Raw genomic sequence first — 17,319 nt, forward strand, 5'->3', positions numbered from 1 at the left:
GTAGTTTACCCATTGAGCCAGTAGGGGACAAGTGGAGAAAGGGACAGCTATCTACCATATATTTCAGAGACATGCACTCCTCCCTTATGTGTGTTAAGGACCCAAGCAACACTGGTTAAATCTGCTGCTTTTATATTCCATTATTCTACTGTGGGTAAGGTTACAGGACAGAGGACAAGTGGATCAGTAGGTGGCATTGGGACTCTAGGAAAACAGAGACTCTTCAGGATCACTGTTCCATAGAAGTGTCCCACGCATGGTGCTGTGTTCATGCCACAGGTGCCAGGGCCACCTGGTTATAGGTCCTATCGAAGACAATGTAGTACTGTCTGATGAAGACGTCTCCAAGAATCCAGAGCTCCCCAGAGGAGGTGGGGACACCAGTGCTTTCAAACCCGGAGGTACAAGAGCCTGAATACTGCAGCAGGGAAAAACAGGACATGGTAATTCCTGGGCAGGAACTTCAACAATCCCTTGAGCCTTCATCCTATAGAGCTTGCACATGCCTGTGTATGTACTATCTTTGGGTTCTTTCAGCTCCCAAGTTGAGCAGTAGGCTGGGTGAGGGCTTAGATGAGAGACCTCTAGAGCCACAAGACCTGGCATTAGTGAGTTGGTTCCCAATAGGGATGTAAAAGGTGTTTTAAAATTGTAAAAATCCTAGCAGTTATATGGTGACATGTTGTGGGCTCTGCAGCATAAAGCTCAAATAATCTTTATGCTGCAGAGCCCCCAGCAAAACCTCGCTGGGAGCCAGCATGTAACCTGTGGCAAAGGGAGCACATTTTTATCATGGGGATGGAAATCTCCTTTTTGATGCCCAAAATGACCAGCAGCACAAGGCAGTGATCTCTCTCCATCTAGCTGGAATTGCTGCTTACTTAAACCTCTCCTGGCCTAGAAAGGCTCTTCCCTAGTGATCTGATGCTGCAGCCAATTCTACAGGCTGCCTCGCTGCCCTTCCAGGATGTGACTTTCACTGCAAGCCTGTTTTATCCTTGAATGTCTTGCCCCAGGATCCCTGTGGGGGAAGAGCTCTCTGCTCGCTCCTGCCCATTCTCATAGTGGGGACAGACTCTGGCCTGCATCTCAGAGATGCTTCTGCAGCCTTATGCTGGTTGGGTGGACTCAGGTGCCAACTTGCCCAGTGCAATTGCCTCAGGCTCAAGCCCTCGCTAGGAGGCCCCAGGGGGCTTTCTGAACAGGACACTCACGTCAAGGATGTAGGCGCTGGCGGGCAAAGGGAACTCAACGCCGTTGATGGTGAAGACAACGTCAGGCAGGCTGCTTATGGCGCTGCAGCTGACCTGCAAGGAGGAAGGCAGCACATGTAGGAAAGTTTAGGTGCATTTCAGGCATTAGGCTCTTCAGTGAAAGAGATGGAGCATCTCATCTGAGTGTAACTGACACCTCTAGAAGAATCTGTCCCTGCTCCCTGCCCTTACCGTGCCGTTGCTGGTACCAGTGTAGAACTCAATGTTGGAGATGCCAGTAGAGGGCCCAGCCAGCAGAGAAGTGCCGGTGTCAATGATAGCCTGGCAGCTGTTAGAGCAAGCAACGATCTCGCCATCGATGGTAATGCTGGAAGAGAGAGTCAGGGAAATAACCTCAGGAACATTCCTGATTTTATTCCCTCTTAGCCCACTGCCTTGCTGTGAGTGTCAAGAACTTTCCCCAAATGTTTCAGCCTAGACTTCTCCTTTCTTAGCTATTGTCCATCGCTCCTCATCCTTCAATGGTCTGGGATTGTAATAGATCTCAGCAGTGGGTCACAAACAGATGTTAAAGGGTCATGACCACCTTGCCCTTTCCTTTATTGCTAAGCAGACCTGGTCAGATGAGAGAGGGTTCATGGTGTGAACGAAGTAGAGCATTTGCTAGTGAGCCCCTTTTCCCATACCTTCAAGGAAGGTGTGATCCTAACTCCCAGGTCTCTCATATAATCTAGTCTGTAAACTGAGTTTCCCCCTGCTCCCAGACGCATCTTCTTTTGCCCATCTCCTCAAGGTTGCCTGAGGAAGGGGAAGGACCAGGGGAGTGGGTGGGGCGGTACCTGTCCATGGTGATTTGCCAGTAAGTCTCCGCAGATAGAGGGATCCAGTTGAGGCTGCCATTGTAGTAAGTTGAGTCAATAGTGCCGAACATCACAAAGCTCCCGTACTCCTCATTGCTGGAGAAGGGAGAGAGGAGAGCTAAGGAGGCTGAATGAATGGCTGCCTAACAAGACAATAACAAGCACTCCATCTGTTAGAGAAGGACCCCAGCTGGGCAGTGCTGGGGCAGAGTCAGTCTTGGGAATATCCATGTCTAGTAGCAGAGATAGGACAGGATGGCTGGATGACAAGGGGCCCTCACTCCTTACTTTATATCACTTTAGAGTGCCTCTTGCTACATCTCAAAAGCTAAGCATGCTTCAACCTGTCTGAAACCAGAATGGGCGACCTACAAGGAAAGGCCCAGCTGTTTGAGGCACTGGCTTCACTGATTCTGTAGGTGCTGTTCTTTCTGCTGAGTCAGTACTGAGTGGAGGGTTTAGTGTTGCGTCATGTGGGTGACACGTGAGGGGGAATTCTTCCCCCAGAAGTCATTTTAATACCAATTACATACAGCAGCACTTGGCAGGGCCCTCATGCTCTAGTAATCATTAGAGATAGTTAGTAATGTTCATTTCTGCTCCCAATAGCTTACATCACTGGCATAGAATGGCTGCTGTAATCCACCCCAGAAGTGGCTCTTTCTGGCAAATTCTGATGCAAACATAACAGGGAACACTCTGTGTGAAGAGATGCTGATGGCCTGTTTCCAGCCCTGACTTACGAGCTCAGGTAGACGGAGAAGAGGTCCTGAGACACCAAACTCTCATTCATCATGTTGTCAAAGACAGGGGTGGCTCCAGAAGAGGCGATGCTGGGGAAGGCCAGACCCAGGATCCCATCAAATTCAGAGTACTCAAAGGCTGTACCAGGCTCAGTTTCACTCAGGCCAAAGATCTGGTTAGTGTCCATAATGCCTCCAACCTTGAGGGCACAATCAGACACATGCTACACCCATGGAGAAGTTGCCACGTCCTACTAGAGGGACCTTAGTGGGTGGGGAGTTCTCAGAGGTTACTGTGTCCAGAACTCTGCTCTCTCACACATATAGGAAGAGTCTGTGAATGGCTAGATTACATGGATAGTCACTATTGGGTCTGACTTTGGGGTCTGACTTTGATTTCTTTCTTTGTAGAGTCGTTCAGATGAAGTGGGCACAGTTACCAGGGTGAGATAAGAACGAAGCCCCCATACACAGAATAGTTTCAATGAGGATTATATTGTGACAAAGCTCTGGCTATGCCCAGTGGATCCTGCACTTCTAGGCAATTATTACATGCCTCAGAGGCTCAACGTGACCTTCCACACTGCCTCGGATCTTTTCTAGAGATCAGCGCCACAGCTTACTGAGCCAGTCTCATCAATGAGAAAGTCAAAGGATTGGGGGAAACCCCTCAGTAATCTTGGCCTCCCTTTCCAGGAGCAGACGTTTTAGTGGTGTGGGGAAGGTCAGGGAAACCCAGGCCTGCCTACTACTGGGGATTCCAGCCCAGGGACCCTCTGTAGCAGCAACTGCCAGTATTTTCCTTTAGCCCCATGTGGCGTAGTGAGGGTGCTGTCTGTTCACCCACATGTTGTGATATAGTGTCAGTACCTTGCTGGTTGCTGTGCTTGGGTTGTAGATGACCCCAACTGGCCTCTGCCTGTGAGCACTGCCCAGCAGGTGGGCTGCCTAAGCCACATAGACTAGACCCAACCGGTCAGATGAGTTGAGGCAGCGAGGGAACTCAGGAAGTGAATGTTCGGGGGAAGGGTCAGTCTTGGGCTGGAATCATGAAGGAACCAGTCTAAGGAGGGGGCTGGAATCTAGGGGCCCAGGGACCCCCTCTCAAGGGGTCAGAGGCATCCTGGCCCAGACTCTTGTAGCAATACCACATCTATGCTGTGCTATATCCTGGAGAAGCAATAAACCCTCTATTCTACTGGCTGGTGGAGTCTGTTCTTGCTTCTACGGGGGTGCAGAGTCAGGGAACCCCGACTGCGTTGTTACAGCTGGCCCAAGGTAGTGGCCCCAGACCATATGGTGCCCAACACTCAGCTGACCCTGAGAGGCATAGACAGGACCCCATTTAAGGTACCTGTAGCCTGGGTACATCTGAAATGGGGGGCCAAGGAGAGCCCCAGGGACATGGGGGTGCACCAGCACTTGCCCATAGAGATGCTGATGGGAGGTTACCTAGAGGAGTGGCCAGATGGACTCCACTGGACCCTGGCCACCACCCGTAGCCAGAGGCCAGTAGGGGTCATGCACAGCCCACAATCCAAGCACAGCAACCAGCAAGGTACTGACACTATATCATAACATGTGAGTGAGTCAGTGGGAACCACACATCACAATGCAGGGGGATCCCGGGATACAACAGAGCAGACAGCACCCCCACTACGCCACACCCCAATACAGCTGCCTTTTCCCCAGGCCACTTCCCCAAATACTGCCCAACTACCTTTTAACCGCTATCTGAATGAATCTTGCCTGCTTCAGCACAAACCCTCTTTCTTTTCTCAGCTCTCAACAATACATCTTCACTCTTCTCCTTCCCCACTCTGAGGGGAAACCTTTTAAAATAACCCAGCAAGCCTTAATTGGCTGCAGATGCCTGATTAGTCTGCTGCTTCAGGCAAGCTCTTAATTAACCTTAGGTGCCTGCCTGCCTTGATTACGTGGCAGCAGTCTCTGGCAGCTTATTCAGGAAACAGAAAAGCATTCACCCAGCTCCCAATATGTCTACCCTCCACCAAACAACTGTAGCCAGCCGCCCTGGGTCTGTCGCAATGGCTGCGTCTCGACTGGCATGATTTTGCGGAAATACTTTTAACGGAAACATTTTTCCATTAAAAGTATTTCCGCAAAAGTGCATCTAGATTGGCACGGATGCTTTTGCGCAAAAAGTGCTTTTGCGTAAAAGCATCCGTGCCAATCTAGACACAATTTTGTGCAAGAAAGCCCCGATCGCCATTTTAGCCATCGGGGCTTTTTTGTGCAAAACAATTCTTCCCTGTCTACACTGGCCCTCTTGAGCAAGTATTCTTGTGCAACAGGGCTTTTTCCCGAGCAGGAGCGTGAAAGTATTTGAGCAAGAAGCACTGATTTTGTCCATTACAAAGTCAGTGCTCTTGCGCAAATTCAAGCGGCCAGTGTCGACTGCTTTTGCACAAAATCATGCCAGTCTAGACGCAGCCAATATGTATTAATCATAAAAACCTCCTGTGGATCACTTAAGATTTAGCAGTTGTTTCTATTTTGGATGCTATAATCACTCCACATTTCATGCCAACAGCAGAGGGAAAACAGATCCTCTGCTCTAAAAGCCTCCCTGTGGTACAAAGGACAAATTCCTATCGTCACTGACTATATAGGGCCTATGGCACACAGCAGAGCAGCTCTATTCCATGCAGTGGTGCTGTACTCTCTACACTCTTCAATATGAGTCAACATATCAGCTGCACTCTGCTTCTAAGTCGGTACAGCTGAAGTGAGCTTGATACAAAAATGCAGACAATCTCTGACTTGCTCCATGTCTCCCATTTTTTTTCTCTTCCTGTTCACTCCAAATTCCCAGCTGCATTCTGTCCTTCTAATTCCTAAACTTTCCCCATGTCTGCTCCAGGGGCTTTGATCCTTCTTATGATTTACCTGGACAATGTCATAGCCCAAGATTCCGGTCATGCTGCCAGTGCCATACTGGATGGAGAGGCTCTCATTGGTGGACTCATAGGTGTAGGAGTCTGATGGGTTGAAGCGGTTGTGGTTTGCTGCAAAGTACAGAAGAATCAGATGGTCACAGACTGACTCTTGTAATTCTCCACATGATGTCGCATGGGGAGTCAGGGTGCCTAGACAGGCTGTGAATTCCTTAGTGGGGACAGAGTGCATAAGAGTAAAGCATCACAGTGCTCATTATTGCCACACCAAAGTGCCTTTATGGTTCTAGCTTCTGGTCTTACTAGACCATGTTCCCTCTAGGACACCATACTGAACAGAAGGCACAATGGAGGGAGACCCTGCTGTTCTCTGACTTCCAGGGTGGATGAAAAAAGTGATGATTTAAAAAAAATCTGATTTTTTAAAATGTCAATACATTTTTAAAAAAGAAAGCAATCCTATTTAAAATTAACCTTGACTTTAGGACAACGTATGTTAAGGCCTAAACTTACTAAAATGCATTAAAATCGTTTAAATTACATACATAGGTTACTGCTAAGCAGTGCATGTTTTTTTAATTCAAAGAAAGTCAGTGGAATTGGTGGAATTTCAACACCTCATAATCTGAAAACAGAATTCCTTCAAGAGCTGACAACTTTTGACAGCAGTGGCATTGGTAACACCCGGACACCTGTTTTCCTCTTCCAATCTCTGAATAAAAATTAGGCGTGAGAGGATGAGCTCAAGTTCTAAAATCTTCTGACACGCTGATCAGAAACAATCAGTTCAATTTGCTGACTACAACTAATACTTCCTTTGTTCATAAATCAGTTTTTTAAATGCAAACCATGTTTCAATAAATTAACTAATAATTAAAAGCCTGGATTTCACATTTGAAATTGAATTCCAATTTCCCAGCCAAAATGTGTTTGATATACTGTATATGAAAAAGTAATCATTATGTAGTAAATAAAAATGCATCCTTTATAATTTTCTAACAATTTAAAAAGTACAAATTATGAATCAGAATAGTAAGCTATATGATTGCATAAATAAATGTGTATTGGCATGGTATATACCTTGATTAACTAAAGAAAGTATATAATGTAAAGGCTACGTATAGTTGTAAATCAATATGTTTGTAATGGTCACAAACATGTGAGAATCAACTTCCTTTAGAAAAATAATTAAAAAGTACAAATGCAAAGCCAGTTTAAAACCAATCATTTCAATAAAGGTTCCTCCTTGCTAATTTAAATCTCCCTGATTTAAATCAATCCACCCAGCTGACATGTCAAGGCAAGAAGTGTTGCAGGTGACTTACTGCAGGCTAGGCTGGAGCAGTAAATAGAGGGCACCCACAGGTTGGAGGAGCCGGTGTCGAAAATGACAGTGAAATTCTGAGCTGGCGTGCCAATAGAGATGGTTCCGTAGTACTCAACCTGTCAAAGCAAGACAAAGAACAGTGGGAAAAGAGGGACCCATGGCCACTCAAGGGCTAGATCCACAGCTGGTACAAAATGGTGTTGTTCCACCAGCTGATTTACACCAACTAAGGGCTAGGCTATGGTTCCCTTGATAAAGGCTCAGACTGAGCTAGTGTTTCTCTGCCATCACTTTGCCAAACATGGCTCCTAGCAAAGTCATTTAGCTCCAGTCCCCATTAACCTCAGTATGTGAGTGAAGGCACTGAAGAGGGGAGAACCAGCAGGCTTGGAAAATGCTCTTCTCAGTGCTCTTCTTAATGCCATCCAATCACAGCTGGGGGCTGGGTGGCCCAGAACAGGGACTGGGAATGGTTCATGGTGGCAGCAAGAAGGGAGCTTGGTTGGAAGCACATGGGTGGGGGAACTGGAAGGGGCCCTTTTGGGAGGAGGGAGAGATCCCCTATTGACAGAAGAGGGGGAAATCCTGATGGGAAGAGGGAGGCTACAAGTCCTGCTCTCCTGCCATACTCACATCCATGTAGTTTGTCAGGGGCTCAGTAGCAAACTGGTCTCCAAAGCTAGGGAAATACTTAGAGGCCGGGTTGTAAGGGTGTTTTTTCAGAAAATCCTCCAGCAAGCCCTGTTCCTTAAGGTTCTGCCTGAGGGATTTCCCCTTCTTCAAGGAGACCCTAATCAACAAAAGTAGAGAGAGAGACTATCAATAACAGATAAACAATACACAAGTGGTCGGGGCATACCGTGCAATCCAACTTTAACATTGCACTGCAATCTCTTAGTACACCTAGGATTACCAAAGTGTTTAAGGGAGTTGGGTGCCCAGTATACTGAAAGACAATGGGAATTGGGCACATAATACCCATGGGACCCATGGAAAATCCTAGCCCATGTGTAATAGCAGAGAGATGACCCAACATGCTAGCAGCTGTACTAAAACATAGTAAGAAATAGTCCCTGCCCTGAAGAGATTACTGTTGAAATAGACAAGATGGACAAAAGAAGTGTTATCAGCCATCTTGCCTCTGTAGCCCACACTGTTCTGGAAATCTTGTTCACGCAATCTCCTCTTGTCCAAATCTTGACCTTGTATGCCTCGCTTGATGAGAGTAATGGGACATAGGGGAGACCTCATTTTTTGGGAGACGGGATTAGGAAAGTAAATACACCATCTGACTGAACACAGAATGTCTGTGCTAACTAGGACAGGTAAGTGGGTTAGTAAGGCAAGAGTCTGAGTAGCTGAACTAGACGTTATAGGGCAGGAAACATCAAGGAAATCATTTACCAAGGACCAGGTAACAATGGACAAGACAAGCTTGGAACATAAAATGAGTAAGTTGCACATGGCATTGATAAGGTACAAGAATTAGTTCCTACAAAGTAACCAAGCCAGTCCTAAAACGAGTGATACAACACATAGTAAATGCAATGTAAAGGAAGAGGGTTTTTTGTGTAACCTTGGATCTGTGATCCACCCTATTTCTGCCCCCTGCAGCTGAATTTCATCAGCCCAGCGTAGCCAACTGTGTGGCAACGAAAGAGGAAAGTGAGGAAATCAGGCGTCAAACGGAGTGCTTATGAAGTGAAGTGGGAAGGGGTGTCGGAAGAAATGCCAACAGGCCCATCTCCCTGACATTTCATCATGGATGTCTGGCGGTCAGCTCCACCCCCACATGACTGAAACAGAGCTCATCATCTTCCTCCTCCTGTCAAGCCCTCCTGCACTATTTCCTTCCTTGATCACTGTTGGCAGCCACGCCATTTTGCCTGTCACATAGGCCTTAACCTGGTGCAGGCCCAGCCTTTGGGCAAGGTGAGCGAGGCAGTCCCCTTGAGCCCTGCTCATTCGGGGCTCCGTGGCTCCATGCATTCAGGGCCCTGCGCTGCCCAGCTCCCGCCTCGCCCACTCGGCTGGGAGCCACACGGCCATGCAGCTCAGGTGCTGCCTTGGGCCCCGCACGCTCTTTGGCCGGGCCTGACCTAATGTCATCTACAATGTGGACTTTTCTCTAGCTCTTCATATCTATGTCTAGATCTTGCCAAATCTTCTTGCCTCAGCTCTCTGAGATTTGCCTTTCCTTCACACAAGCTATAGCTGCTCTCCTCACTTCATGTCTCAGTCGCTGCCACGTTCTGCTCCCTGGCTCAACAAATGCCGTCTTGCCCTATTCACGTGCATTGAGAATGCTGGTGCAAAAATTATTTCCCCGGTGTATCACTTTGACCATGTGTGATGGGGTGCCCTCCCAACACTCACGCTCCAAGGGTTAAGGTAGGCCAGAGGAGCCAATTAACCTATTCAGCAGCAAGCTGGGGGATTTGAAGTCCTAATTAGAAGCATTGTGTAGGAACATTAAGCCAAGGAGCAGACAGCAGAAGGGGACAGCAAGGAACTGGGAGAAAGGAGGCATGTTTTCAGACTCCAGCAGCAGGGAGCCTCCCTGGGAAGAGGGACTTGGAAGGCTGGCAAACCCAGAGAGTCGAGGAAGCCAGTCTGGTAAGAAAGGCTTAGGGAAAGTGGCAGCAAAGACCTTGGCTGCTGATTAGAATGTCCTTGAGTTGAGTAGAGGGCAGACCCAGGTTCCCCTACCAGCCATGGGGGAAGTAGTGCCAGTGGGAATGCAAAGACTGTTTGCGCCTGAGAAGGACATAACAAGGTTACTGTGTTACCCCAGAAAGGGAAGCCGCATAGTGACTAGGACAGAGGACCAAAGCATGAAGAGGCAGTGGCAGAATTCCTGGAATGACAGAGGGTCTGCAGACCAAGAAGGAGCAAGAAAAAGAGGGGGTGTAACTTCAGAAACTAATCCCCAAGGCCAGGAAGAGCTACTCTCTATCCGTGAGAAGAGCATCCTCTGATCCCATGACAGTCCTCTCTTTTTGCCCCTCCACCGGCTCCCCCTTCTCTGTCTCATCAGACATAAGCTGCTTGTCTTCATCTTCAAGGCCCTTCATGCTCAGTCCAACCCTGCCTCATTTGCTATCAAGCTGCTGTTACTTGTCTCCCATTTTTCCATGCTGCCAGCCTCTGCTGCCAACTTGGTAAATTTTTAATCTGGCACCTTTGGGCTTTCTCCCCCTTGCTCCCTGTGAATAATAAATACGAATCTGATCACCTCCGCTTCATGTACAGAAACCTGATCCCCAGAGAGAGACTCCGTGACTTGCCCAGGGTCACACAGGGAGTCTGTGGCAGAGCCAAGAATTAGCCCAGATCTCTCCAATGCCACTCCAGTGCCTTGACCACAAGGTCTTCCTTCCTCGTTCCTCTGGCACAGCACAAAGCTAAGAGGCCATTCCCAGCTGCTGCCTATTCACGAATGGAGAGTAGAGAAGAGAACAAGAGCAGGGAATACATTCCCCACACGGCTCCATAGAAAGCTGAGTTCAGCAGCCCAAAGTGGCATGTTCCCCCCGTACTCACTTTGTCAGCTGGCACTGAGAAAGCGCCACCAAACTCAGGAGCAGAAGCCACTTCATGATGTTTTCTGACACGCAGGCCGGTGGCAACATCTCACTATAGAGAAATGCCTGAGTGCTGTGACTTATATACACATCGCTCAGAGCTTTTCTTATCGCATAATTAGCCCTGATAAGAAATGTAAACCTTTCCGGTAAGAACTTACAAAATGTCCATAAATGAAATTATGTAGAAAATAAATTTCCGCCTTCACTTGGCTGTGACCTGAAAATGAGGCCTAGCGAGAAGGGGTAAGAATTCAAGGACATCTTAGCCTTTAAAAGAAATGCCTGTGGGTTGTTTTAAACTAAAGAACGGAGCAGGAAGCACAGAGGAATAGGAATGAGATACGGAGACATTCACTGCTCAGTGTTTCGTACCAGTCTGTGTCCATGCTAGAAGAGAGGGTACCTCTTTGAGTCTGGAGCCTTCTGCACTTTGCGACACACTATAGCCATGTAGTATGTAACAGGTATCTTGGTGTAAAACTCCAGTTCCCACAATTAGGTCATTTAGTCTGAATCTGAGCCCAGGTCAGCACAGAAAGCTGAAGTCAGTGGACTGAGAAATAGGGTGTAGGGCAGTGTTTCTTAAACATTTTAAGACCGAGGAACACCAAACAATTTTTTTTAATGCAGAACAACAAAGGTTTTTTGTTGAGAGAGAGAGAAAAAAAAAGAAGGCTTGCCCCTTTAAGGCTGGCCATTTTGAACTCTGTTCTCCCGGGCACACCTCAGACTGCCTGGCGGAACACCAGAGTGCCACGGAACACACTTTAAGAAACACTGGTGTAGGGTATGCTACAGGCTACATGACTGTCTGACTTAGAAATGTGATAGAGCCTTTCACCTCTTGGGTGCTGGTTGATACTCACCCAGTTCAACAGCAAAAAGTTTCTATTGCCTGACAACTCTTGAGTGAAGTATGTTGGTGGTCTCTGTCCATCTCCTAGAGGGAGAGCTGAGGGTTATGAAGGATGTGGTGTTTGTTTGGGGACAAGAGGATGGAGTGAAAGTGGATGAGTGTGACATGACTACCTTCAATGAGGGCAAATCATAAGTTGTCCTTTGGAAAGACAGGACTAAGATCTTGGTGGATTATGGAGACCTCTGCTAAAGGGCAAGAAGGAAGCAGATATCATAGATGGTAAAGTCGCCATGGGTTAGACCTCAGTGGGAGAGAAAAGGAGGAGATCAAGGAGCTGATAGAGAAGGTATCAGAGCCTCTAGGTCTCATCTTTGAAAAATTATGGAAGTCAGGAGAGATTCCAGAAGACTGGAAAAGGGAAAATATAGTGCCCATTTATAAAAAGGGAAATAAGAACAACCCAGGACACTACAGACCAGCCAGTTTTAACTTCTGTGCCAGGGAAATTAATGGAGCAAGTAATTAAGAAATTAATCTGCATACATCTGGAAGAAAATAAGGTGATAGGTAACAGCCAGCATGGATTTGTAAAGAAAAAATCATGTCAAACCAATCCGATAGCTTTCTTTGACAAGATAACAAATCTTGCGGACAAGGGAGAAGCAGTGGACATGGTATACTTAGACTTTAGTAAAGCATTTGATACAGTCTCACATGACCTTCTTATCAACAAACTAGGGAAATACAACATAGATAAGGCTACTGTAATGTGTGTACATAACTAGCTGGATAACAATTCTCAGAGAGTAGTTATTAATAGTTCAGAGTCATGCTGGAAGGGTATAACAAGTGGGGTTCTGCAGGGATCTGTTTTAGGACTGGTTATTTTCAATATTTTCATCAATAATTTAGTTGATGTCGTAGAGAGTATGCTTATTAAGTTTGCAGATGATACCAAGCTGCGAGGGGATGCAAGTGCTTTGAAAGATAGCATCATAATTCAGACTGATCTGGACAAACTAGAGAAATGGTCTGAGGTAAATAGGATGAAGTTTAATAAGGACAAATGCAAAGTACTCCACTTAGGAAGAAACAATCAGTTCTACACATACAGAATGGGAAGCAACTGTCTAGGAAGGAGTACTACAGAAGGGGATCTAGGGGTCATAGTGGACCACAAGCTAAATATGAGTCAACAGTGTGACACTGTTGCAAAAAAAGCAAACATGATTCTGAGATGCTTTAACAGGAGTGTTGTGAGCAAAACATGAGAAGTCATTCTTTCGCTCTACTCTTTGCTGATTAGGCGTCAGTTGGAGTATTGTGTCCAGTTCTGGGCAGCACATTTCAAGAAAGAGGTGGAGAAATTGAAGAAGGTCCAGAGAAGAACAACAAAAATGATTAAAGATCTAGAAAACATGACCTATAAGGGAGGATTGAAAGGATTTGGCTTGTTTAGTGTAGAAAAGAAAAGACTGAGGGGGGACATGATAGTGGTTTTCAAGTATCTAACAGCGTGTTACAAGGAGGAGGAAGAAAAATTGTTCTCCTTCGCCTTTGATGATAGGACCTGAAGCAATGGGCTTAAATTGTAGCAAGGGAGGTTTAGGTTGGACATTAGAAAAAACTTCCTGTTAGGGTGGTTAAACACTGGAATAAATTGCCTAAAGGGGTTGTGAATCTCCATCATTGGAGATATTTAAGATCAGGTTAGACAGACATCTATCAGGGATGATCTAGACAATACTTGGTCCTGCCATGAGGGCCGGGGACTAGATTCAATGACTTCTCAAGGTCCCTTCCAGTTCTAGAATTCTAGGATTCAGCTTGTAGTCTGAGGGTACGTCTAGACTACATGCCTCTGGCAACAGAGGCATGTAGATTAGGCTACCGGACATAGTAAAATGAAGCGGCGATTTAAATAATCGCCGCTTCATTTAAATTTACATGGCTGCTGCGCTGAGCCGACAAACAGCTGATCAGCTGTTTGTCGGCTCAGCGCGATAGTCTGGACGCTCCCCTGCCGACATCAAAGGTATTTGTCGACCACCCAGGTAAACCTCATCCCAGGAGGCATACCTGGTTGGTCGACAAATATCTTTGATGTCAGCGTCCAGACTATCGCACTGAGCCGACAAACAGCTGATCAGCTGTTTGTCGGCTCAGCGCGGCAGCCATGTAAATTTAAATGAAGCGGCAATTATTTAAATCGCCACTTCATTTTACTATGTCCGGTAGCCTAATCTACATGCCTCTGTCGTCAGAGGCATGTAGTCTAGACGTACCCTGAGTCCCTGACCCTGGGACAGATGATAGGTTCAAGTCCAAATGGCCTAAATGGATGGGAAGGCCTCACTTCATAACCCTGGCACTGCAGCCAACTCGTTCCTGGCCGGAATCGGATCAATGCCATATCCCAGGAGCAGGTTGCACTACCTGAAATAACAACAAGAATCCAATCAGATTAGACAACAATGTTTACTTTCCAGTTCGCACTACCAGGTTCCTGACAAGCAAACATCATGAGCCACATTCCACTACCCACTAACCAGGGCTTAATAACCATGCACCTGCCGTGAAAATGTGTGCTGGAATTCCTAGCTGGAAATAAAAATCCTTTTAAGAAGCATCTAAACTGAGGAGACCGGCCATCTGGCAAGTTCAGAAATAGAAAATGGAGCCATTGTGCCTCCAACGAGTCTGGCCACAAATTGGGGAAATTCCACTTCTAAGCCTCTAGGTCCAGGCTGAGCCTAAATCAAGTGATGGATGTTTGGTGCCCCCATGTCAGATGAATGAGGAGAGGATGGGTCTCAGTACTAGAACCTGGAGGAGCAGTTCACATTGCTAGACAAATTAATCATAGGAGATACTAACTCGGGCCCTTTCTCTCAGTAGATAAACCAGAGATGAAATGAGTCATAAAAACAATCCTCCTCCATTTCCCCTACCTTTAAAGGTAGCTCTTCCTGGTAAGGGCAGGAGCAGACTGAGGGACCTAGAGATACTGGAGTTGTGTGTCCTGGACTTCTCCCTAGCGCTGACGTCACAGTGAGAGATCTCTCCCAGGTGCCCTTCCCTTCTGCTCCCTGTCTTGGTAATGCCATGTGCTCCGTCTCGCCTCCCCCTGGCAGCCCTGTTAAGACTGAAAGTCTAGAAATCATGGAGATTCTATTCCAGTGACTCTATGCCCTAATCTAAGTGTTTGATGAATATTCATGAGCTCAACAACAGAAACCACTGAAAATATCTCGATGACAAGAATTTGAACTTGACAAAGCTCCAGCATGGAACAACCTTTAGGAGCACAAGAATTTCCATGCTTCTGGCTGGCTCTGGTTCGGCACCCAGGTAGCTCTGGGTGGGTCTGGGTAGGAATGGTGTCCCTGGCCTCTGTTTGTCAGGCTGGGAATGGATGACAGGAGAGAGATCATTTGATGAGTCCCAGTTCTGCTCACCCCCTCTGGGGCATCTGGCACTGGCCACTGTGAGGAGAGAGGATGCTGTCTTAGATGGACCTTTGGTCTGACCCAGTATGGTCGTTCTTATATTCTTATGCCCCGGATTGCTCCTTCTCCTGGGTGGGTGGAAGTTGGGTGGGCTTCAGGAAATCCAAGAGCCCCTCTTCACTCAGTCATCGAGTTCCACCTGCCTGTGCTTCACAGGACATGGGCTTCTGCAGCACCCCTCCCCATGACTTCCTGTGTGTGAGAGGCTGAACGCATTGAGCGGTACAATGCCCAATATCCAACCAAAACATAATAACAGCAGCACTTAACAAGCAACATTTACGTAACTTGCTCCTCCAAACCCTTGTCGCCAACCTACTGGCTAATCTTGGCCAGTTAATCTCTGCGATGCCCTGTGCTGGTCTCCATGCCAGATCAGCACTTATGTTGTCCGCAGGCAATGAGTCACTTTTGTTCCAGAGGTGACCCATTTCGGGGCTCGATTGCTTTGACCTGTTACCTAACTGAGACCCTCTTGGGCCCAAATGTCCAACCCAGCAACCCATGTCCTTCTATTCTGGAAGTTGGAGAAGGTGTCACCTATCCCTCATCTGTATGGGGTGAAAGCTTAATACAACTGCAGGGCAGTCTCACTTAACACCACTCCTGTGGGTAACCATTCGTTCCCATTACAAATGCACATTGCATCATGTTCTCCACATGGCGGAAGTCCTCAGCATCCCCAGTCCTATGGCCCTGCCTCTTTAGTGTTATCTGTTTCTCTTTATTCTTCTGCAAATCCCCGGTCCCTAGGACAGCAGCTCCTATTGTGGCAACCATTCTAGTTCTCAGTGTTCTCTTAAACCACATGTCTGCAGGTGACACCTCACATTTCACTGGTGCTATCCTGTAAGCATGAGTCAGGATTGGACTCCACAGCTTTTTCAGAAGACACTTCATTGCTTTCACACCATATTCCACCAACCCAATGGTCTGGGGATAATGGGGATTTTACACTTACATATCTAAACCCAAAGTTCACTGCATACTGCATAAGCTCATGCCCATTAATCTGCTGCCCATTGTCAGATGTTACTGTGCCAGGCATAACACAGCGAACAATAATAGACACGCACAGTCACCTGATTAGCTAGCATCACTTCCCATTAGGCTTTCTCAGGAAAATAAGAATCATAATCTAGAATGGAAACAAATGGACACCTCCTTTGCTCCACGGGACCAATTTTTCCTGTCCCACCATCATTGGTCCTTTTGCTTCACTTGCCCTTATTTTTGGCATCTACAAGTCTTAGGCTTCCTCAACGGTGCTGTTCATTTGAGTCCTGTCTAAAACATCTCTATCCCAGCTCTTAGATTTTTCAATTCCTTAATGACCTTTGTTTCTCCTTCATATTCTAATTTTCTGTCATATCTTATGAAGCACCACCCTGGTCCCTTTAAACAAAATCCCATCTGGTACTGACAGCTCCCTCAGAACAATAGGGAATGGGAATATGGCTGTTCGGTGCCCTGCTTTCTACAGGAGCTCATCCTGAACCATCGCTGCGCCAATGATAATCCATATTTTGTCTGAGACTGCAAAACTGTGCTTTGTTTGTTAAATGGCTCTTGCAAAGTGGCGGATTCCACTGCATATCATTCATCTTTTTCTCACAGCCAGGCACTGGCTTGGAGCTGAGCACACTCTGGCACCCAACGCACACTGTGTGCTTTTTTGGCTGAAATCTGATCTCCTTCTGCCTATATTTCTTGCAACATTTTGGATTTTTTTTTTACCATGTCCACCCTCCATAAACTTCCTTCCCGATAAGGTGATTTCCATTTTTTGACATATTCTAACAGATATGTCAAGGGTTGATTATAGATCTTCCAGTAGTCTCTGAGCTTTTTGTTTTGCATCCCAATCATGATTTGGTCTCTTATTGAGGGTCCAGTTTTAGCCACCTCAGAATTACGCGCACTGCAATTCTCAAATCAGTCACAGATTCTTGCAGCTGCATGGAATTCTGCGGCGGGAATAGCACAATTGATTATAATCAGCCAACTTGCTGTAGAAGAGGCTAAATTACAGACTAGCATGGGGAACTACAAGTCAGAACTGAGGAGCATCAAAAGAACTGACTGAATTAGTGTGAAGCCCAAGGGCTGGAGTATCAGGGTGGCTCGTGTCTCAGGCATTTGACACTATGGCAGCACTGTGTGTATGTTTCATACCCAGGGCTACAATGACCAGGGCAAGCTTGAGAGGCATTGGCAGAGCTGCATGGAGACCCAAGACTGGGAGAGCAGGTGGTGCTATAGGGCAGGATTAATCCCTAATGCTTCAGGGAGCTAGGAGGTG

The 17,319-nt window shown here is 46.8% G+C and overlaps 1 protein-coding gene across 1 annotated transcript; it reads right to left on the reverse strand.

Moving 5' to 3' along the window:
• Window positions 1–156: 156 nt before the first annotated feature.
• On the reverse strand, window positions 157–10,729 carry LOC102457305 (pepsin A-like). Its single transcript, XM_006110287.3, has 9 exons — window positions 10,606–10,729; window positions 7,696–7,852; window positions 7,061–7,178; window positions 5,728–5,846; window positions 2,818–3,017; window positions 2,054–2,170; window positions 1,446–1,581; window positions 1,215–1,307; window positions 157–418 (listed from the first exon to the last, which is right to left on the reverse strand). Exons 1-9 carry the CDS (start codon window positions 10,692–10,694, stop codon window positions 269–271), a joined length of 1,179 nt encoding a protein of 392 aa, XP_006110349.3. The 5' UTR covers window positions 10,695–10,729; the 3' UTR covers window positions 157–268.
• Between the last annotated feature and the right edge of the window lie 6,590 nt (window positions 10,730–17,319).

Source organism: Pelodiscus sinensis, chromosome 4, assembly GCF_049634645.1.
Source record: "Pelodiscus sinensis isolate JC-2024 chromosome 4, ASM4963464v1, whole genome shotgun sequence".
NCBI classification, from domain to species: Eukaryota; Metazoa; Chordata; order Testudines; family Trionychidae; genus Pelodiscus; species Pelodiscus sinensis.

Excerpts from the sequence above, each read along its gene's own strand:
- LOC102457305 (XM_006110287.3), bottom strand. The coding sequence starts at position 10,694 with ATGTTGCCACCGGCCTGCGTGTCAGAAAACATCATGAAGTGGCTTCTG. Across the intron at positions 7,853-10,605 it reads TCTCAGTGCCAGCTGACAAA|GGTCTCCTTGAAGAAGGGGA; the intron begins GTGAGTACGGGG and ends TTTGTTGATTAG. Across the intron at positions 2,171-2,817 it reads TTCTCCGTCTACCTGAGCTC|CAATGAGGAGTACGGGAGCT; the intron begins GTAAGTCAGGGC and ends TCCCTTCTCCAG.